Here is a 23626-nt window from a genome sequence, read left to right on the forward strand (position 1 = left end):
TTTCTCTCCATTCCATTTCTCCCCCAGTTTGCATTCATTTGCGCCGGCCTGTCAGTTCACCTCTGGTGTGTTTGTTTCTTAAGTAGAAGGCGTTCAGGAGCTGTCTCATCCTTGTTGCCTCGCTTCAGCTGGGCCACTGGCTCCTTCGCATCTATTGGTTATGTAAAAAAGAATCAGGCTGCTTGTTGACGTGAGGGGGGGGGGGGATGCGTTGACTCGTCGAAAGCCTAGAACTACCCTGATGACACGATTCTTACAATCTGCCTCCTGTGAGTGTGTGTGTGTGTGTGTGTGGTTTGATTGCACCTGAGTGCTGAGGCCTATGTCAGTGGGCTTCAGGGTTCTGGGGGCATTAGTCAAAGCCGACCTCTCCCTCACCCCAGATCATGATGGAACACGCTGAGAGATGATCCGCCCACGGACACCCAACACGCTCACTATCTGGGATAGTTCCACTGAGTGGAGCGTTGCCAAACTCCTCCCCCCCCCCCACCCCCCCCACCCCCACCCCCCACGTGATGGTTTCTGCCCCGCTGTCTGGAGTTTTGACAGCCTGTCATGAAGAGCTGGCATCATACGGAGTGATGACCCAACTCTCTCTGTGAATGGCAGGTGTTTTTCCTTGCAAGCCAATAAGGAGGGGGCAGGGAAATACGGTGCCCACTTGCCTCTGAATGACTGACAGGCTGCTCCTAACAGGACAGGAGGATGAGTTGGTTTGCTGTTTAGATAACAAAAAAATGGTATTCCTTGTTTATTTCCACCTGTTTGTGAGCCGGTAGCCATGCAGCCTGTGCCGCTGTTTCAACACTGACGAGGGCGAAGCTGGAACTGCTGACTGAGTGACAGATGAAAAGGGGGATGAGGAAGGAGGAGAGGAAGAGAAGATATGAGTTGGCCTGGAGGCACGAGAGAAGAGAAAGGGCTGTCTGCGTCGGGGCGGTCTGGGCGGGCAGGCAGACTGGAGAGATTGTTGAGGAGCATTCCAAATCTTGACCTTGGAAAATAACCTTTGTGATTACAGTTCTTGCATCTCTCTCTCTCTGTCTCTGTCTCTGTCTCTTTCTCTCTCTCTCTCTCTCTCTCTCTCTCTCTCTCTCTCTCTCTCTCTCTCTCTCTCTCTCTCTCTCTCTCTCTCTCTCTCTCTGTCTCTCTCTCTCTCTCTCTCTCTCTCTCTCTCTCTGTCTCTTTCTCTCTCTGTCTCTCTCTCTTTCTCTCTCTCTCTCTCTCTCTCTCTCTCTGTCTCTTTCTCTCTTTCTCTCTTTCTCTCGTGCCCTTTATCTCGACTTCTTTCTCTCTTTCTCTCTCTCTTTCTCTCTCTTTCTCTCCATCTATCTCTCTCTCTCCTCTCCCTCTATCTCTCGACCCCCCCCCCCTTTCCCTCCCTGCTTTGCTTCAGCATTCTGAGTGACTCCAGATAAAGGCTTTGGTGTCGACTTCTCTCTGTGTTTTTTTTCCCCCCTTTGATACACATTAATCCCTATCATTGATTACAAACTTACAAGCTTAGGTTCAGCTTATCACAATAAGCCTCTACCTGCTTTGAACCTCCCTACTGCCGTATGCATCCACTCCCACAGTGGAGCGCCCTCTACTGACAGAGCACCCCACTCCACAGCTGATTCGTCCCTGTACTCCACCGATATTCGCCATCGAGATGATTGGTTTCGGTCGGTATTAACGGGTCACACCCAAATGCGACGAAACGGACAATATTGCGGGGGTCAGGAACAATCTTGTCCAGTGTTTGTGAATGTGGTTTGACCGCTGTCCCGTGATCTCCTGAAGCGCCTGAACTTGTCTTCATGAACCGCCCTCGAGGCTGTTGTATGGCCGCTCCAGACGAGAACAGGCTCCTGGGTACAGAGCAGGAGGAACCATGCAGATCGAGGCCAGAGGAGGACATCCGCTCTAGAAAGGGTTGCTAATGTTAGCCTGTTTAAGAGCCAATTAACGCCCAGGGGCCAACACCTTCTATTCATTGGAATGCCCGTTAATGGAATGTGTCTGTTTGTGTCAGCGTGCTTCCTGTGACCGTTGTGTGATGTGTCATCATGGATCATATTCGTGTTTATTCTGGGTGGGGAGTGGTGGTGGTGGGGGGGGGGGGGGCTCCTCATGAAATACTATGTCCACGCCGATTCTGAAGCCGTCAGTCCGACAGTGAAGGACTGGAGAGAGCTGCTGTCTTACGGAGAGCTCTGGAACCCCTCCAGACTGGCGCCCCTGAAGTCCCTCCTCCGTGTTTTTAATGGCTTTTTCTTATTTGTGTTCAGACCCCTCTCGCTGTCCGTCCACCGTCTCCCTTCTCCTCCTCGCTCACGATTAGAGAGACCGACTCCCCCATTCCTTCAGCGCTCTCCCCCTCTCTCTCCCCCCCTCCCCTCTTTCACCCCGCGAGCGCTCGTGCGTGCGTTGACTCGTGCGTGGCCGTGCGGGTTTGCGTTGGCCGCGGGGTTGTGTGCGTACGCGTGCCATTTGTGTGTGTGTGTGTGTGTGTGTGGTGCGTGCGCGTGTGTGTGTGTGTGTGTGAGGGTTCTGAGATCGATGGGAAGCCCCTGCACACACAGAGCAGCAGCTGGCTGGATGGGAGAGATCGATCAGCCACAGAGCGTTTACCCTGCCAGACTGCTGGGCCCTTTGTGGATGGAGATTATTTCCAAATTATTACAGGAGGCAGATGCTTGTCAGGAGATGCTCTCTGTCAAGGTTAGACGGGTGGAGTGCTCTCTCTCTCTCTCTCTCTCTCTCTCTCTCTCTCTCTCTCTCTCTCTCACTCTCACTCTCACTCTCACTCTCACTGTCTTTGTCCACTCCTTTCTCCGCCTCCTTGTCTCACAGTGTTCCTCTTCGTCTTTACCTAAAGAGTAAAAAGTGACCTTCCTTTTCATTCCCCGTCTTTCTCTGGAACGCTCTTCCTGCTGTTGCGTCGCTCCCTGCAGATAGGCTTGTGATAGGCTTGTAGATAAAAACAGTGAAATCATATTATAACATCCATGTCATGGAGAAATTGAGAATGTCGTTCCGCAAATAGAGCTGCAGGAATTGCATATTGCCGTGCTCGATGCGATATAACATAATGACGTTGAGTAAATTAACAGTCTTTAGTTTGCTCGAAAAGCTTGCCGCCATTAAATAAGACACTGACTCACCCGCTGTGTCGGACGTGGGTCTGGAGAGAGACGTGTTGGAATGGTTTTAGAAATAGAACAGTCGGCAATGTCAGATGGAGGTGTATGAACCCCATCAGAACACAGCAGTGTGCGTTTCTGTATGTGTGTAGTGCAGATGTCTAATGCATAAAACTTAGTGTGTGTATTTTCCCCCTGAGGTAGGTAAACGCTCTGTTGGGCTGAGACCCTCGCCCCTCTTCTAAAATGTCTAACCTGCGCCCGCACATCCTGAACTAGAGCCACAACTCTCACATGACATATTACTGTTACTGGTCTGCCTTTCTATAGGCCTGCTGATGCCCCCCTCCAATCAGAGCAGAGGGAAATACAAAGACTGAATTACTGATTGTAAGGATGAAATGTCTTAACAGGTAGACCGGACAGAGGCACGACGATTAGAAAAAGGGTTGGGGTTAATTTATTAGCAACGACGTCGCCATCATGTCACCAATCCACAACAGAGTGGCTAGCATGAGTGAGAAACATGTCTCTCATATGGACGTTATATACATGAGCTGGACAGTACAGATATAGTAACCACCAAAACATGTCCTTAAACAGTACACATTCCACGACTTGAGGCACAGGAGAACAACACACAAGTGGTCCGGTCATCACTCATCGTTTGTACTATTGTCTGCATGTTGCTCTTTCCAATGGTGAAAGTAGCACATTCTCCTCTATATCTATATTTGTATTGTTAGAGACCCACTGCGTGACCTCTTCACCACAGCAAGGGACAACCTCACATATGTATAGAAAATCTGCATATCACTGATCGTGTGTCAAATGTTTGTGTATAAGACATAGAAGAGAAGGAGAAGGAGAGGGAGAGGGAGAGGGAGAGGGAGAGGGAGAGGGAGAGGGAGAGGGAGAGGGAGAGGGAGAGGGTTAATACTGATGACAGATAAACAAAATTGTCTGTCACAGGATAGTGGGTGTTGTGGAGCTTTATGATCTAGGTGCTTAAACGGCGTCCCCCCCTGTGCTCTCCTCCTACCGACTGAAACAGAGAAGGGGGGCGGGGGGGGGGGGGTTGAAGACTGGATGAGAAGAGAGGGTGATGAGGAACTGAGAGGGATTAATTGTTCACCCAGGAGAGGAAGATAACATCAGACGTGTAAAACCCATCCCGACTAATCATTTCTTGAACCCGAATAATAAAAATAGAAGAAGAAATATCTCTCGGAGAAGAACTGGATGCCGAGATAATCTCAATGACTCTTAGATGTCATTCTGCATGGGAGCGGGACTGTATATGGTGTGGGATTAGGGGGTTGCGGGTGACTTCCACTATTGGGTTACCAGCTGTGTTTGAACTAGGTCATACTATGGCACAATAGGGACTCTGGCTTCATCGGCTGTTCTGGTGGATAGGGCCCTGTCACGTGTATATAAGGAAGTGCAGGGCGGCCGTCACATGGAGCTTCTCGTGTATCTGATCATGTCGTGGATGGGTCTATTTCCCCCTCAGCCTCTCTCCACTTCCCAGTCAATCGACGCGGCCCCTCCGTACCTCGGCGCCCCACACCTGTCGCTCTCTTCATCCTCCCCTCCACCCTTCGCCCCCGCAGCTCTCCCCTCGTCGCCCCCCACCCCTGTCATCCCTGTCAAAGGCGCTCCACTCGCTCGCATGGCTCAAGGCTTCGGAATTTCATTTGGTTTCCAATCGGGGTGTAATTGCTTTGAGAGGCGACGTGTGTGCGTGTTCGGCTCTTGTGTGTCCGCCGGAGAAACGCGTCGGCGCTCGTGTGCGTGCGTCCAGTCGTGTTCGGATGCGCTTGCAGGTGTTTCTCGTGCCTTGGTGCACGTTACTGTATCTGGGGGGTGTCGGGTGGCTGAGCGTTTAGGGAATCGGGCGAGTAATCTGAAGGTCGCCAGTTCAAGTCCCGGCCGTGCCAACATGACGTTGTGTCCTTGGGCAAGGCACTTCACCCTTCTTGCGTAGGGGAATGTCCCTCTACTTACTGTAAATCGCTCTGGATAAGAGCGTCTGCTAAATGACTAAATGTAAATCTGTGCGCGTTGAGGTTCTGTCGGTGCGTATGACGTCGAAAGTCGCTTACGCGGCACGTGCCTCCGTGTGTTTGCGTCGGCGCCACTTCTAAACGGTCGCCCCTCGACACGCTGTCACTGATACACGTTGTCACTGGCTTCTTTCGGTGTCAATAAAGATGCGTCGGGCCTAATGCTCTGCACCTGAAGTAGAAGACGAAAGGCTTCCCGGCGTGTCTTCTCTCTAACTTCTGATGACCTTTTACATTCACACACATCGCCGTTTCATTATTCTATCAGGGAATCGGAGGTGGCGTGGAGGATGATTGAAGTAAAGGGCAAAGAATGGGTGGAAAAAATAAACAGTTTGCCCTTGAGCTGCAGACCGTGTTGAGGTGAGGGGGGGGGGGGGGCTAAGCTGATGGACTGAGATAACATTGGGATGTCTCTATATAAAAGCGAGCCAGCATCAGACTCTACCCTCCCCTACTCCCCTCCTCCCTCTCTCCCTCTCTTTCTCGCTCTCTCCCCCGACCTTCTCTGTCTGGTTGACTTCCTTCCCTTCCCCTCCTGATGTCTCAACCTTCTTCAGGATGTGCACCAGTAAACGCACGGCCTGTCGCCCTGCTCCTGCCTGGCATCTCCTCCCGCTGTGTGCTGCTGAAGCCGGCCTCGTGACACCGTTGTATCTTGAACGCACACTTTCGCATCAGCATCTAGCCTGGAGTGGGAGTAGGAGGAAGGTTTCTGCAGTGTTAGTAGGTGTGAAGGAGACTGTGTGCGCCCGCCACAATGTCCTCTGCCCTCAGACCCCCACGCAAGGGCTGCCGTGGAAGACCCGCGAAAGGTTTTCAACTCCCATCTTTGTCTGCCGACCCAGTGCTGGCGTGAGCGTTGTGGGCGTGCAGTGTGTGCGTGGGTTTGAGTCTGTGTGAGGGTGTGTTTGTGTGTGTGTGTGTGTGCGCGCGCGTGCGTGTGCAAGTGTACGCGTGTCACAACAAGAGAGCGCGAAGACAGGAGGCTCGGGCTCGCGCGAGGCTGCGTCGCAGCGCGTGCGCGTAAGACGTCGCCGCGCCGGCGATCGAGGCGACGTCCCCTCCCGCATCTCGACGCCGCTGCACTCCTCTCAGGTCGGAAAACCAAACGAGCGGGTCACACACGCGCACGCCTGCACACACGTAAACACACGCACACGCACACGCTAAAAGAGCCAAAGGCGGGTGTGCCTCTCTTTGTTTTTGGGGGGGGGGGGGCGGGGGGAGTCTTGGCTTGTGCAGCGGGTGCTGTGTTTCAAGGCAGCAGGTACTGTTCTGCCTCGTCATCCCCTGCATGGCTGCTGCTTCACGGGGCTGATGCTCTGGGGAACGAGGAGCACTGAGGCTGAGGCTTTCTAAAAAGGTGCCCCTCTGGCTCTTTGTCTCTCTCTCTGATCCCCGAGAGGATCAGGCTGGAAGGGGCCGCTGGTTTGGGTTTGTCTGTCAGGATGCGGCAGAGAGGATAGAGTACCGCCCGCCACGTCAGCCGGGTGTTACGGAGAAGCGTGTGTAACAGTCTCCTGAAACAGTCTCCCGAAACAGTCTCCCGAAACAGTCTCCCGAAACAGTCTCCCGAAACAGTCTCCCGAAACAGTCTCCCGAAACAGTCTCCCGAAACAGTCTCCTGAAACAGTCTCCTGACGTTGACCGTAATAGAATGTGTGTTAGTGTGTCTCAGGTGGAATATTGTTGGTGGTCACCATTGCAATATTGCATTTGGAGTTGGACCCTAATGGACATTAAATTGTACTCTACCAATTCATGTTGTATTTGCTCAATTGAATTATAATTTAAATCACTGGACTTGGTCTAATGATGCGAGGGAACACCTTTGATATCCATAAGCTCTGGCATTTATCGTTTTTTGTGAAAGCACACATCTCAAATGAATACAACTGAATGCTTAATATTGTCTCTCACCCAGCAGGAAGATGTCTTTATTTCTGTTGGAGGACAGCTGCCAGCTCTCTAGAATGTTCTTAAGAAAATAGTAAACTGTCAATCTTTAAACAAGACAGAATTATTGATTAAACCACATCTGTGGACATGGAGCACATTAAGGGACGCCCTGCAGACATGGCTACTAGCTCGTTAGATAATCTGTTTTAGATTATGTTCCCATTAGGCTTGTATTACCCCAGCGTAACATTCACCTCTCAGACTGAATAAAACAGGACTTATATTCATAGGATCTAGTGTCTAGTGAAAAGCATTGTGTCTGATTGAGCAGTTAATGCCGATATTGCTCATATTAACCAAACGTTGCAAATCTAGTGTTTCAAGGAAGTTGTAGAGGCTGGTGTGGGGTTGTAGAGGCTGGGGAGGCTGGTGTGGGGTTGTAGAGGCTGGGGAGGCTGGTGTGGGGTTGTAGAGGCTGGGGAGGCTGGTGTGGGGTTGTAGAGGCTGGGGAGGCTGGTGTGGGGTTGTAGAGGCTGGGGAGGCTGGTGTGGGGTTGTAGAGGCTGGGGAGGCTGGTGTGGGGTTGTAGAGGCTGGGGAGGCTGGCACTGCTGCAGCGGGTAGGTGGCTGCATCCTCCATATCTGGTCTCCGTGGAAACAGCAGAGCGGGCTTGCAAAGCAATGAGTGGGGAAATGCAAGAGAGGAAACATGAACATTTCTGGTTGTGGAGGGGGAGGATTAGAGAAAACAAAGGCTGGGATTATCTCAGCCCGGGCTACAATAGGACTACACAGTCAGCCTCTGCAAACGGTTCTTGCCACAAGGCTCTTTGGACCGTGGAACAAAGCCAGGGTCTCCCACCCACACCCACAGGGTCTTCTTCCCATCCACGCACTTCCTCTAGTGGAGACCATTAATGAGGACTACAATGACCAGCTGCCAATAGGAGAGCAAGCAGGGACCCGGGATTAGGGGTCATTATTCCCCCTCATTATGCACTTTCCTCGGGTTGAGCCGGTCTGAGGAGAGCCCGGTATGTCCATGAAGTCACGGACCTCTCAGCATGGGACTCGGATATCCAAGTTCTCTGATCGTCCTTACTCGGAAGCAAAACCCAAACCGCTAATTGCGTTGAAATCGACATGAATTCACGCCGGCCTTCCGTGCTTGTCGTATCAGTGTACTGTCTTCTTCTTCTGTGGTCGGTGGTCGCTCCGCTCCGCTCCGTGTGGAGGCAGGAGGCAGGAGGCAGGAGGCAGGAAAGAGGCAGTAAGGGAGGGCTGGAGGGATGTCACCCCTGGATCCGAAGGACCCCGAGGAACTGGAAGAGGGAGGAATTCGACGATAGTTAGGAGAAAGGGAGACCAAAAGTGGACTTGAGAGAATGTGAGACAGATATAAAGAGAAGTCGAGGGGTTAAGTACGGCACATTAAGGAGGACAGGAGAGCAGAGGAAGCGGAGGAGGTGAAAGGATGAGGAGAGACAGGAGGGAGAGGAGGCGCAGCGAAAGAGTTTGTTTCTGAGATGTTTGGAAATTCTGGAGTGGAAAGTCTCCCCCCCCCCCCCCCATCTGTTATTGTGGGTCGGTTCTGACTCAGTGATTTCTGTGATTGGCCCTAATCCCAGCCAGAGTGCCGGAGACAGAATGAAGAGCTTAGAGCACACTGCTCTCACTCTGACAGGCTCCACTGACTGCTGGGGAGCTGCTCACTGGACCAGCCAGGACACCTCCCCCTACTGGCCACTCCAGGGTATTACACCGGGACCTGCTCTGCTCTACTGGCCCAATTCTGTGGGGAGGTCCCGCCCAATGGCTTTCTTGAGTGACAGGGTTTGAAAGCCAATCCCCCAGCAGGCCCATGCCTTTCAAGTGCTTGCTGGCGTTTATGGGAGGGCTTCGGTGGGGGGGGGGGGGGGGGGGGGTGAGGTTATGCGTGATGTCAAGGGGTCCAAGGTGACTTCAGAAAAGCGGTGTTGAGGGGTCACTCAGAAAGAGTCGAGTGCTACAATCACACATACCGAGCGTGCCGTTTTCCCGTCGAGTGCCCTTCTGTTAACGCACATGCACGGCGCGTAGTGGGCGTTTGGAGGGCCCTCCAGATCTTGTGGACAACGTGTCGTGCGGCCGAGTGCCCCCCCTTCCAGCTGCCGAGGGGCGGGGGGGGGGGGGGGGGCTCTGCTGGAGGATCTTAACTCACGACGGCGATCACAGGGCTCCACGCTGGGCGACACCTTCCGCCCCTGGTGGACTGTCACTCCCGGAACGACGGCGCGACGTCGACCGATTCAAGCGCTGTCCTTTGGAAACGGAGCCAACGGGACCGGTTATGAATATTAAACGTGTTCGCGGCTTCACGCTGTGCTTTTCACGTTTCGGGAAAAACACGAGTGCACGTCGAGAGAGCTGCCCTCCGTCCGTCTGCCGTCAGCTGACCTAACCCTCCTCAGCCAGGCGGCACGGCACCCCGCGCTTTTTCCTGGAGCCCGCTGAAAGACGTCGCCGTAGATCCAGTGACAACCACACCAGGCTGTCGGAGACCGCCCGATAGCGATATCCGGTGGGCCGCGCTGGGCCTGAGTCGGACCCGGCGCTGTGCTGTGTGCTGTGTGCTGTGTGCTGTGTGCTGTGTGCTGTGTGCTGTGTGCTGTGTGGGGCCTGTGCTGTGTGCTGTGTGCTGTGTGCTGTGTGGGGCCTGTGCTGTGTGCTGTGTGCTGTGTGCTGTGTGGGGCCTGTGCTGTGTGCTGTGTGCTGTGTGCTGTGTGGGGCCTGTGCTGGGGGGCTTATCTGTGCTGCACTGTGCTGATCTCGCTCGGTTCCCCCGCCGCACTAAGCTGCTTGGCTCCAGCCACCACCATCGATGATGTATCCCCACCCCGCTCCTCCACCCATCTCTCACTCTGATTCATAGCCTGTTTGTGGAGCCCATCCATCTGGTGCAATACACAGGCGGGAGGGGGGGGGGGGAAGAGACACATGAAGATTCATGGGTGTTTTGGAGCAAGGGACTGCATTAAGCTGCCGGGACAGAGATAGGGTCTGGGGGGGGGGGGGGGGGATGGGGGCCCCACTGAGGAAGAGGAAGCTGGAATACTGAGAGGGAACATGGAGATGAGGAAGAGGCGAGGATGTGGACAGCATTCAGGAGGAGAGAAATGGCTGCTCTCAGGGATAGATCAAAGATCCTCCCTGACAGATTAAATACTGAGAAACAGAGGGCCTGTAAGATGAGGGTGTGGACCATGGATCAGAGAGAGGAAGGGGAGGAACTTCTGCTAAATTAGGTTTGATTATGGACATTTTTGTTGTCTTTCCTACCTTTACTGAGATGTCCTTGAAGAGCCACTTAATCTATTAAACCTATCAAACATATATCAGGCCTGGTTTCAATAAGAACCTAGTGCACCAAATTTTTGTAATTAAATGTTATCAAACTAGGAGGAGAATGTTTTATGCTTAGGAAGGTTTGGAATGGAACTGTAGACAGTGCTCAACTCTCCCCTGGTCATCTTCCATGGAAGGACTTTGTAGCTGCAGTATGAGATGACCAGTTTTCCTTGGTCTTTAACACAATCAACCCCAGCAACCTCAGAAGGCTGATTCTGATGTAATGAACTCTGGCTATAATTTCCATAGGCTAATTACTGAAGAACCTTATTTTATTGTTTCACTGCTTCATTGTCTCATCGAGAAATTAATTCAATCTTCATTTCATTGTTATTAAGAGTCTTTTCAGGTTAATACAGGTTAATCTCAGATTAAATGCATGAAATGCCAAAACGCATAGCTAAGAACCTAAGAATCCAGATTGTCGACCATTACATTCACCAAGTATGTCATGACAGCGATACAGTTTAAGAACTCGACAAGAGAACAAACGACAGCCTTAAGTGGCCAGTGACCAGTGTCGTGGTGTCTCTAATGAGAGAAGGACTACCGTGTCCCCTACCTGCACCAGCAGTTTAGGAGTGGACGGCTTGGTTGCCACGTGCGGCCTGTCAGAAACAGGACAGTTTGCTCTCTGACGCGAGTTTACGGCTGTCCTGTTTTGAGGAGAATGAAGAGCCGTCTCCTGTGCTTGGGGAGCGTGGTCCTTTGATGTGGTACCAGAAAGGAAAGTTCCTCTTGGTGGAAGTCTAAATATGGTTTATCATTTTAGAGCCCAGGGATGATGAAGCTGGATGCAATGTTCTGGGACGCGAACCAGATCGCCCCCTAGAGGCCTGGGGATTGAAAGAAGGAGAACCTAGATATGAGGCCAACAGACAGACCCAGACAGACAGACATACTGACTGAGGGAGAGAAACATCCTCTAGGGCCCCACTCTATTTCCCAATTGGTGACAGTATGTCATGTGTAGCCCACATAAGCTTGTTAAACAGGGTTGCTGCCAAGCGACACCAAACGAAAGGTTGTGTGAACGCTGAAGGAATATTCCCAAGAAGTTGTCCTTCAAACGCCCATCAATGACATCAAACCGAACGACAGTGCATTTTCCCCCCTCCCTCTCAAAGTACATCATTGCTTGGACATTCAGCTCGTGGCTCTCACCTATACCGTCCACCGGTCAGTCACTGTGTGACTTGTAACTGTGGAAGTGAAACATAGACCCGAACAGCGCAAACAATGTGTATCACTTCACAGTCCAGTGCATGGTCCTACACCCACATTCATTTAGCGGGTGCCTTGCAGAAATGAAAGGTCCCCTGACAGGCAAGCAGAGCTGTGTAAACCCATTGAGGAGCATGCTGGGCTTGGCACAGACACAGCCTCGGAAATTATACAGTCTGTCAACAGCAGCTCTGACGTCCCCGGAGAGCACGACGGCTCAGCAAGGGACTTACACACCAACACACAGACACACACAGACACACACACATACTGACACACACACACACACCCTTTTCCTAACCTCTGTGTCTGACCCCCGTTGTGTTTTCTGGTTTCTTGCAGAAGCTGGCCAGAGAAGCAGAACAGCTCCAGAAGGAACACGTGTGGCAGGATGGTATCAAGGTACAGTCCTAATCCTGCATCCTTCCTTCCTTCCTTTCCTTCCTTGAGCTACCTCCTCCTCTTGTTCCCTGGTCTCATAACCTTCCAGATACACTGCTATTTATCTATCCATCTTTCCATCTCTTCCCCTATACCTTCCATTCAGCTCACTCAGTGTATTTCTCCTGACCCTATCCTTTTTGTTCAACAGCGTGTCATTCTGTGTAAATTTGGTGTTGAATGTGCAGTGGTACACACACACACACACACGTGCAAAGCAAACACCCCCCCACACAGAACACACAGACACACACACACACAGTGACACAGACACACACACACACAGTGACACAGACACACACACACACAGGACACACACACACACACACACAGTGACACAGACACACACACACACAGTGACACAGACACACACACACACAGTGACACAGACACACACACACACAGTGACACAGACACACACACACACAGTGACACAGACACACACACACACAGTGACACACACACACACACACACAGTGACACAGACACACACACACACAGTGACACAGACACACACACACACAGTGACACAGACACACACACACACAGTGACACAGACACGCCACAAACCGTCACACATCATACATATTCAAAATAAAGAATATTTGAGTGAGTATTTCTTTTTTTATAAAATAGAAACTGAGTTTCCAGTGTCTACAGTGTTTGTCAATTGTTCCATAACCCTTCTGCAGATTCAACCCTACATGTTGTACAAGGTACAAGGCCCAACCTTAGTGACGGCTGTCGCCACATCCTGCTAGTTTGTTTGTGTTTGACTGCCTGCGTGCTTCGCTGGCTCTCGGATTTACAAACATACAGATGCCCTGCATACACGCCACACAGTTTCACACACGCACAGCAAATCTATACACACACACACACACACACACTCCCCACTGTCATATCCTCTGTCTCCAGGGAGACGAGCTCGCTGTCATGGTACACTTCCCACAAATGGATTTTTAACCCCGCGCCTCCCGGGAGATATTTGAGAAAAGGCTTTCACTGATTTCAAACGAATAATTATGAGCCCTGCTTGCCAGCAAAGTCCATTTTCATTCGCGGACGCTTACACTCTGAAGCCGTGGTGTGGAGGTGTGGCTCCCTCGCCTCTCTCCTCTTTCCCAGGGTGCTTTAGGGCATCCGTCCGCTCAGGTCTGAGGGGCCGCAGCCTCCCTGGATCTCCCTGGTCAGCTGAAACGTTCCCCCAGTCACACATGCAGGTCGCTGGGTTCGGGTCATGGCCGGCCAAGCCCCAGCGCACCTGTTGTCGGAATGGACTCCTTGCGTGGAAAGCCGGCCCCCACCTCTCCCCCGCATCCTTTCTCTCTCTATGTCAGTCTCTTTTCTCCCTGTTTTGTTTTTTCTATCACTGACTTTCTGTCTCCATATGTCTCTCTCTCTCTCTCTCTCTCTCTCTCTCTCTCTCTCTCTCTCTCTCTCTCTCTCTCTCTCTCTCTCTCTGTCTCCCACTCTCTCTCTCCCACTCTCTCTCCCTCCCTCTCTCTCTCCCACTCTCTCTCTCTCTCCCTCTATCTCTCTCTCTCTCCCACTCTGTCTCTCTCCCTCTCTCTCTCTCTCTCTCTCTCTCCCTCTATCTCTCTCTCTCTCCCACTCTGTCTCTCTCCCTCTCTCTCTCTCTCTCTCTCTCTCTCTCTCTCTCTCTCTCTCTCTCTCTCTCTCTCTCTCTCTCCCACTCTCTCTCTCCCACTCTCTCTCTCCCACTCTCTCTCCCTCCCTCTCTCTCTCCCACTCTCTCTCTCTCTCCCTCTATCTCTCTCTCTCTCCCACTCTGTCTCTCTCCCTCTCTCTCTCTCTCTCTCTCTCTCTCTCTCTCTCTCTCTCTCTCTCTCTCTCTCTCTCTCTCTCTCTCTCTCTCTCTCCCACTCTCTCTCTCCCACTCTCTCTCCCTCTCTCTCTCCCACTCTCTCTCTCTCTCCCTCTATCTCTCTCTCTCCCACTCTCTCTCTCTCTCCCTCTATCTCTCTCTCTCTCCCACTCTGTCTCTCTCCCACTCTCTCTCTCTCTCTCTCTCCCACTCTCTCTCTCTCTCTCTCTCCCTCTATCTCTCTCTCTCTCCCACTCTTTTTTTTGGCGTGACCCTCAACCCATGAATGCTTCTGCCTCACATTCATCCACCTTTCTCATATTTGTCTGTGTTTAATCAGGGGTTGAAAACAGTTAGAACATATCCTATTGTTGAAAATACTGCAAATGAATCCTAATGGTGTTCGTCCATTAATGATGTATTGGAGCTGATTTCATTTGCCTTTATAATGAGGGCAGGTAATGAATCTCGGCAGGGGCGACTGTGAGAACATTTTTTTTTTTTTTTACTTGCGAGGAGGAGGGGAGGGAGGGGTGGGTGGGTGGGAGAGCGGGAGGGATGGAGAGAGAGAGGAGATGGAGATATGGCATGTCCTTGTGAGCAGATTCTTCCAGTTTTGTAGATTCCCGTGCTTTTGTAATCCCTTTTTGGGTGAACACTCCGCTGACTGACACACTAATTAGATTAGGCCGCCGTGCTCTTTGGGCGTATTAGGAGCTGGGCTGAGCTTTTTAAACTAACGAGTGGAGCAAGCTGTCACACAGGGAAGAAAGATGTTTAGGTAGGAGCAGCCAAGCCTGTTTTTCAGTGTTGTGTTTGTGTATGCGCTTGAAAAGGGGAGAGGGATAGAAGTCTAGGGAGACGGAGAAATAGAAACACAGTAAAAAGACTACTGTGTGTGTGTGTGTGTGTGTGTGTGTGTGTGTGTGTGTGTGTTTGCAAGCATATTTATTACCAATCTGCTCTGTACCTGGCCCAACCCATCTGCTGTCATCACTAACACTGATGACATCATAGGACTCAACGACACGCCTGTTCCTCTGCACGGCTGCTATCGCATCTGTTGCCGTGGCCACAGAGAGGCCTGCTCACACCCACCCACCAACACGCACAAACACACTCACGCACACACACACTCACGCACACACACAGTCTCCTTCCCCTCCGTAGCTTCACTGATGGTCGCTTGATACGATCCTGGACATTACCAATGTTGAGATGTTGGTCCTAACAACTGTTGCTATGGCCATTGAGGGTTTTAAATCCATTGGAAGGAAATGGTGTGTGAAATAGACATTAAAGTGTTTGATTACTCCTGATGTCTCAAGGTCATTGGCCCTATCTCTTAGATAGCCCTTGTGCCTAGCCTATCTCTACTGTGGTCAATGGAGCTATTCCAGCGGCTGTGTACACCTCACAGCAAAGGATCTGGTTGAGAATACATATGGTTCATATTATATATCTCATGGAAGTATTATTGGTGACCGGTCCAAAATACGATTTTATTTCTGACAACATCGGATACACGCTGGGAAGATACTGTCCGGGCCGTAGCAGTGCTGTACAGTTCCACTTGCACAGAAGTCAAACGGCTGCCGTGGAACGACGGCCGTTACCGACTGTTGCCAAGTGTCGGCATCGAGGCCGGGGGACAGTCGTTGGTGGTGGGCGCGGCAGCAGACTGGCTCCTCGTACACGTGTCGAATCGACGTGGGCCGTCTCGGTCCCTCGCTAGCTCTGAGGCGCTGGCTTAAGTGGGAGACACAGGGACACAGGGAGGAGATTGGTTGGAGACGGAGGGAGATTGCAGAAGCGCGGGAGGAAGACATGCACTTTCCATCAGCCTGTGATGTGGCAGCTGCTGTACGTTTGAAATGCATTAGCGCTAATAGCTGTGCCATTAGGGGAGAGAGAGAGGCACTCCGCTGATGGGCTACTATGGAGAAAACGGGAGAGGGAGGCGAGGAAGAGGCAGGCCCGAGGAGAAGGCGAGGCAGGGCGGGGGGGGGGGGAGGCAGGGGGAGCGCGACTGAGGGACGAGGGAGAAGGAACTGGAGGGGAAGGGAGGCAGGGTGAGGCACGCGGAGAAGGAGACATCTTCCAGGCCATTTACTGTAATCTTCACTCTCTAATTAATCAAGCCTTTCATCATGGGCCAGTGAAAGGTGTGCGTGTAGTTGTGTGTGCTTCTCTGTGTGTGTGTGTGTGTGTGTGTGTGTGTGTGTGTGTGTGTATCACAATCATTCAGAATGAAACAATACATCAGTGTTGTAGGACCCATTGGTGAGATGGTGATGTCATATAATGCATTACATTATTGTATCCTCTCTTAGTGCTGTTCTTACACAGTTCAGAACAATTTGATTGTAAATGAATTGCGGTCAGAGACCAGATATCCTTTGAATAGCAAGCAAAATCCCTACCTAATTATTCTAATGATATATTGCAAAAGTTTTGAAAATGTTAAATGTGCCAAGGTATGACTTCTTACCTTTCCAGATGCCCCTATTTGGTTCTAAAGGTTTCCATGATCTCATATTTTGCAAAACAACCCCAAAAAGCCACTCTCAAACCTACATAAAAGCATTTGGGCTCAATTAAGCACACCTCTCCCTTCAGTCCAGTTACAGTAAGAGAAAGGGAGATTTCCCCCCAGTTAACTCTGCCCCTAGTGGTAGGGTTCTAAATTGCAGGAGAGGTTGTTCCTCCTGACAGTGTGGGCCCTCCTTATAATGCCTCTATGTTTGAGGTAATTGGCCCTTCAGAGGAAATGAGGGAGAATCATTGTGGCAGCTCTCTGGGCCGGGCCCTGGAGCAAGGCTCCATTAGCCACAGAATACATTAGTCTTATGAGGACCGTCTTCAAGGGACTCAAATCAGGTAAAATAGACTGACACCAAATAACGCCTCACTACACTTCTGTTTCATCTCCCTCTGCGCGCGTTCATTTTCTCTCGACTTTTTGGTCTCTGCATCTCTGCATTCTTCGTTCACCTGTGGATGGGTGAAGGGAATGAGGCGTGGTGGTGTCTGCACGGTCCCATTCTGTGTCATGCTTGTAGAGAGCATGCTCTGTGGAAGACAATGTTTTCTTCCTTTGTCCCATAGTACACACACATAGTGACACGACTTGTTGTGTGTTTTTTTTGTTGTTGTTCATTTTAATGTTTATTTGGTTGAGTCACACTCTTTAAACAAGAATGTGGAAATAACGACGGTAATGGGGTTAGGGGTCGGAATCCCTTCTGCTGAGCAGAAGGGAAGGTTGTGGGCACCCGACTCCTCGTGCCGCGTTCACGTTCTCCATGACGACAGGGCGGTCCTGGTGGCAGCCACACTTGCCCAGGCATCACACCCCTCCACCATGTGTTCCCGATGAGCTGCCCTTCGGCTACTCTTCCTCTCATCTGTCCATGATACAACCTGTTGCCATGGCTCCTGTTCGGTTCCTCAGGCTCACTCGTGGTTTCCATGATGTCGTGGACTTGAGGTTCAGCCCGTGTCGTCTTCTCATGATTGTTGATATGACAGTAATGGGATTACCTTCTTATTGATGACACCTTTCGAACTTTAACCCCTTTGAACTTTATCCCCACAGTTATATTATGATGTCGAATCCAAAGGGAACAGAACAGAAACCAAATAGCATATAACGTGTAATGTATCTATATGTTCATAAGCCTACGTCATGGATCCTTTCCTTTTTCGGGGGGGGGGGGGGGGATATGTTTCCATATCCTTCCAGCTCCTCTGGAAATGGAGAGTGGTATTTTATTTGTTTATCCGGCTCTTTTCATTGCATGTTTGTGAGGCAGAGCCCTCAGAGCCCACCTCTGTTAGAAAGAGACTCGGTGGCAGCAGACGGGGAGGCAGAGCCGCCCTACCGGAGCACTGTTTAAAAGATATATACGGGACGCATTCCGAACAGTGATAAGCCTAAACACATTGTATCATCACAAATAAACTGTTCCCATTTTCATTGTGAGGTGTGTGTGTGTGTCCCCCGCCCCCCCCCCCCCCCCCCCCCCCCTCTGGCTGTGCAGAGACAGCGCGCCAGCGGCCTGCCGCGCGAGTAATGGAACTCATAAACATAAACAGCGTTATCGCTGAATCCCGCGCCATTGAACGGACTTCCATCTGCTCAACACTGGAGGGAAGGAGACGAAGGTGGAAGGAGGGGGGAATATGGAGAAAATCCTACACAGTATACAATTTAGCGAGGCGTCTCCCTATCAAGCGTATCTGATGGTCTGAATGTGTCAGCAGCAGCGATTGGGCCCAGTCTGGCTAATACACAAAACTAGCATACACACTAGCCACAACACACGCACCGGCACCACACTAGGACGGCAGGGAAGGACACTAGTTGGTGTGCATGTGTGCGGATCCTGTACACTTGTGTGAATTGCCACTACGTTGCCACACACTGTCGCCTTGACTGTGCCATGATCTAGACTCATGTGAAACCCCTGGATATTTAGCCATTAGTGGGCAATCCAGCTGAGGTACAGGCCATTCAGTAATATGACACTTCATAGTCCACCTCAAGCATCCATCTTGATTTCCCCCCCACTCTGCCTCTACAGCCCTGAAGCACCCACCCCTCTCTCCTCTCCGCCCTTTCTCTTGTAGCGCCGCTCCACCGAATGCTTTGTTCACTCACTGGTTGCCGTGGTGACCCCCACAGTTTGGTCATTTTGGCTTCTTGATTGCAGCGCCCGCTGTCATTTCCTTAAGTATTCCTGTTCAAGGTAGAAGCCCCTCTTTTTGATATTCTCGCTATATTCCTTTCTTTATTCTCTCTCTCTCTCTCTCTCTCTCTCTCTTTCTCTCTCTCTCTCTCTCTCTTTCTCTCTCTCTCTCTGTCTCTCTCTTTCTGTCTTTCATTTTGTGGTTATGATAAAGTTCACGCTTACACACACGCACCCACACACACCCACATCTCCTTCCATCTCCCCGTCTCCTGCTCATTGTTATACAGCTGCTTCTCCGAGCGCGGAGAAGAGACCCCTGGTGGTCTCTGACGTGCTGTTTCACCGAGGAGGGAGAAGAAGATGAGGGATGGTAGAACTCTGTCAGTTTGCCGACACACAGAGCTCGGGAAATACCGAGAGACACGTGCGAAAAAAGAATAAGAGGCAGAATGAAACGTGGAGGATGAGAGAGGAGGAGGGAGGCTGACTCTCTCGGTGAAAACTTCACTTGTGTTGCCAGTAAGCCCCCCCCCAGACCGGGGGGCCTGATTGGCCAGCCATGGTGGTGGGGGGGGGGGGGGAGCGTGTTAGCCAGAGGGCTGGGAAAGAAGCCCCCGTGTCTAAACCCTGCCCATCGATCCCCAGAACCCACCGGGGATGGCAATCAATAGGCAGAGAAATTTAGCAGGCCACGCTCCAAAGCTCAATTCCTCCATTTGAACATGCCCAGCACCCATGAAATGTTATTTCAAAGGGTGAACTTGCTACCTTCCTGGCCTTTGGTCGGAGTGTGACTGGGGATGGGAACTACAGAGACATACTGCCTCCCTGGTCTCCGGACAGGCAGGTTGCAGATAGGAACGAGGTCCACCTAGCTAAAGGCTAGGGCTTCTCAACAAGGATCACGTGATCGCAGGTCTAGACCGCTGATATAGCCAATCACCATAGTGGACTGTCATGTTTTCCCCAATCCACGTGGAGGTCACCAGTTAGCCTCACGTGTGCTCTGGACACGTCAGCCTGCTCCGATGGCAGGACGGTCGTGTGTTGGAGTGGCCCGTCGGTTGAGGCCGCGTTGGTCAGCAGTGGCAGCCTGCTTGCTGAAGATAAAGGCCCGGCTGTGCCGTCTGGGCTTTCACTGCCCTTGGTAACCGCTGATATCTTGAAGGAAGGTTTCATGTGATTTGAATGTTTGAAGCGTTGTGAGGGACACTGCGCCGTCTGATGGAAATGATTACGGGGTCGGAAATAACAGGTTTCTCTCGGGCCAGCGCTGATTGTTGATTGGCCACTCTCAGTCAGCCTCTGAAGAGGGGCTGGCAGCTCTTCTGCCCTCTTATACCTCGGCAGTTGTAAAACAGCAAAAATATGGAGGGGAAAAAAAGAAACTGGATTCAATCCTCCATTACAAATGGCAACGGGAAAAACACGGGGTCGCGATAAAGCGAAGTTCAAATGTCAGGCAGACGGGGCGATGTGATTGGACGTGGGAGCCCCCGACCCGCCGGTCAGTGGAGTTGAGGGGGCGTGGCGAAAAGATGGATCGCGTCAGGGTGGAGGCCTGTTTATGGTGTTTATTCGGTGCTAAATCGGCCTCTTCCTTCCTTTCCCCTGCTGATCAGATTGGGCTTGTTTCGAGGCGTCGGTGTGCATGTGTCGTGTTGGATAGTGGATAGGCCCTTTATCTGGCAGCGTGTCCATGCAGTGTGCCGATGCTATCGGGGCTAAAGCCTGCTCCTCAATGGAGCTCTGTCAGCCCACAATGGGGAGCTGCATTACCCAGAGTGCAGCGGGACAAAGCCCCCTGTCCTTATCACAGTATGGGAATATTCACAGACTGATTTAACTGCTCTTACAGGGCGGGGGGGGGGAGGGGGGGGGGGGGGGGGGGGGATCTGACAGCCTCTGAAAGAAAGAGAGGGAGGAGGGGTGAGGGAGAGACAGGTAAAGGAGAGGGGGGAGAGAGACTGGCAGGGGAAGAGAGAGAGGGGGGGTGGGGTGATGGCCCGAGGGGCAAGGGAGGAGAAAGAGTCAGGCATGAGGAGAGAGGAGAACATGAGGAGTGCATGCTGTAGGTGTTCATAGAGATGTTAACGAAGAGAGGCAGTAGCCACGTTGGCTGGGAGCTACCCTGCACCACGTGTCATTGTAAACGAGCAATGAAAAGTTTCAAAATGGATGTGTGCATACTGCATGGGGACGAGTCTATGTTGGTGACTTTCTGGTGCTTAGATGGCCCCAAGCACTTCAAACTGTGCTGCTATCGTTTTCGGATTCCTCTCCAAGCATCATTGGTAGTTGTTGTACATTGGAATAGTTGGAGGAATCCAGAATTGCTTGGATGGAATGTTTCCCTTTGTTGACTCTTTGATAAACTGGGCATGAAACAACGAGTGCATTTGTGTGGTAGGAACACAACTCTAACCCCATCTTCATTTCCTGTAATTGACCACTATTAACTATAATTTTGCCCCAATGCTTCCCATAATCATCTAGTGTTTCTGCAGTGTTACTGTGCCTGAAAATTGAGTCATTTCACCGTGGTTTTACCTGGTTGATATTGACACAGTTTTACCTGGTTGATATCGACACAGTTTTACCTGGTTGATATCGACACAGTTTTACCTGGTTGATATCGACACAGTTTTACCTGGTTGATATCGACACAGTTTTACCTGGTTGATATCGACACAGTTTTACCTGGTTGATATCGACACAGTTTTACCTGGTTGATATCGACACAGTTTTACCTGGTTGATATCGACACAGTTTTACCTGGTTGATATCGACACAGTTTTACCTGGTTGATATCGACACAGTTTTACCTGGTTGATATCGACGCACTATGAAAAGCTACGGCAATGTCATTGATAAAATAACAAAGTAAGCCGTCAAAGATGTCCGTTTTCTCTCTTTCTCTTCCCCTGGCTTGTCTTCTTTTGCCGCCACTTCTTCTTCTTCTTCTTTTTCTCCTCCCCGGTGCTCCTCTGTCTGTCTCCAGACCATCTTTCACAGGGTCTTTTGAAGTTAATGTGCAGTTAGAGCCGGCTTGGCGCTCTGTCTGAAGTGGGCCAGAACACTGATGTGATGGGCATAGAGAAGGCCATTCAGACTGCTGAATTTGCACTGCCTTTTTGGTCGCTTTAATCTTAGGGCACATTTGTTTATTGGCATACAAATGAACATCTGCATGGAGCTATGTGCGGACGCCATGGTCCCAGCAACCCTCTAATCGCTTAAAACGTCCAGAGATGCCGCGCATGCAAATGAGTGGAGCCGCGCCCAAGGCCTCCATTGCACGCTCCTTTTATCTGAGCTCATTCTTGCCCTCCGTTCCTGCTCTCTCTCTCTCTCTCTCTCTCTCTCTCTCTCTCTCTCTCTCTCTCTCTCTCTCTCTCTCTTTCTCACTCACCCACTTCTCTCTCTCTCTCTCTCTCTCTCTCTCTCTCTCTCTTTCTCACCCACTTTCCCTCTAATTCTCTCTCTCCCTCTCTCTCCCTCTGTCTTTCCTCACTCGCTCCCTATCATGTTACAATTTTTTACACGTTCAACACTTTGTTTTGATGTGTCTTTATTGACAACATAAAGAGGCATCTTTGACAGCCATTAGGAGTCACATGATAGTTGCTATATTTTGCTGGCACATCGAAGGCATTCTCAGATGAATAACTCAATAACATTCGTCATTTCTATCTGACGATATACAGGATCCAAGATGTCATGCGTATGTGTGACTGCTTATACCGTGGTTTATGATGCCAGTCTATTTTAGATCAGCTATTAGGTTACATTAGCCTGGTCTAAGCACATCATCTTTCTGTGTCAGTGCATCATTGTGGCCAGACAATGTTCAGTGCGTCTGCACCTCCACAGCCAATCCCAGCACTCCCACCGCTAAGGCCCTGTCAGACTGGGTCCACCTTCAATGAAAGGTAAATTGCATTCACGTTTCTCTCTTTGTGTTTCTATGACGGCTTACCGATAGATCAACCATCACGGTCTTTGTGTGTTATCATTTGGCTGTGTTATTCGTTCCTGCGTCTGATGCTGTCTGCAAACAGCGCCACATACGTTTAGAAATAGTTAGAGAATGGTTTGTGGTTGGCACGGGAACACCTGGCAGCGAGCAGGCCAGAGAGAGTGCTCCTGGAGTCGCTTTTAATGCTCCGAGTGTTTCAAGACTCACTTCCATCTGTCATTTAAGCAGGTATTCATCTCAGTGTCTCATCAGTGCTCACTTCCTACTGAGTCCACCTGCCGCTCCAACTGAACAAATGAGTTCCAGAGGGTGTGTTTTGATTCCGCGTGAACACAACGTATATCCTGTACGTCTCGTCTTCCCGATTGAACGAAATGCCCGAAATGCTTCCTTGTTCGACATCAGTTGGTGATGAAGTGCCCGTGCTTAACGAGCGGTGTGTGCCGTCGACGTCAAATAATGAAACGGTGGCGTCGACTCCAGAATGTTCTATATCATGTAGCACAGCTCCGTCCCATCTATCTGAACTGTGGCTTCTTAGTTTCTCAGGATCTGACACAGAGATGTGGGGAGCGGGGAGGGAGACGTTGAGAGACAGAAGAAAAGATGGAGAGAGACAAGCGGGGAGATTGGAGTCGAGGGGAGGGAATTACGATAAGAAAACACAGAGTAAGTTCGAAGATACGCCTGCATGCTGCACATTGGCAATTCTTCTCCAGCAAAGCCCATTGGGGCCTCTGTCTGGTACAGTGGTGTGTGTCCAGAGGCACGTGTGTGTGTATATCTGCATGCGCGTGTGTGTGTGCGCGGGCGCGCGTGAGTGACTGTCGACAGCACGTGCTGGCGCATGTGTGGTCAAATGAAGAGCAGCGTCAAACTTCTTTATTGTGTTTGATATAATGTCAGGTTCCATTAGGAGCCTGGTGCTAGCGCTGATTGCTGGAGTACCGGGGGCCTGGAGAGCACTTTCTG

General features: G+C 51.0%; 1 protein-coding gene across 1 annotated transcript in view; it reads left to right on the forward strand.

Moving 5' to 3' along the window:
• cacna2d2a (calcium channel, voltage-dependent, alpha 2/delta subunit 2a) overlaps positions 1-23626 on the forward strand; it is a 106190-nt gene that overhangs the window by 36410 nt on the left and 46154 nt on the right. Inside the window, exon 4 of the mRNA XM_084704538.1 lies at positions 12055-12114. Coding sequence (XP_084560664.1) covers positions 12055-12114 — 60 coding nt within the window. The remainder of the gene's footprint in view (positions 1-12054; positions 12115-23626) is intronic.

This window comes from Hypomesus nipponensis, chromosome 9 (genome assembly GCF_054491055.1).
Source record: "Hypomesus nipponensis isolate SF chromosome 9, ASM5449105v1, whole genome shotgun sequence".
NCBI lineage: Eukaryota > Metazoa > Chordata > Actinopteri > Osmeriformes > Osmeridae > Hypomesus > Hypomesus nipponensis.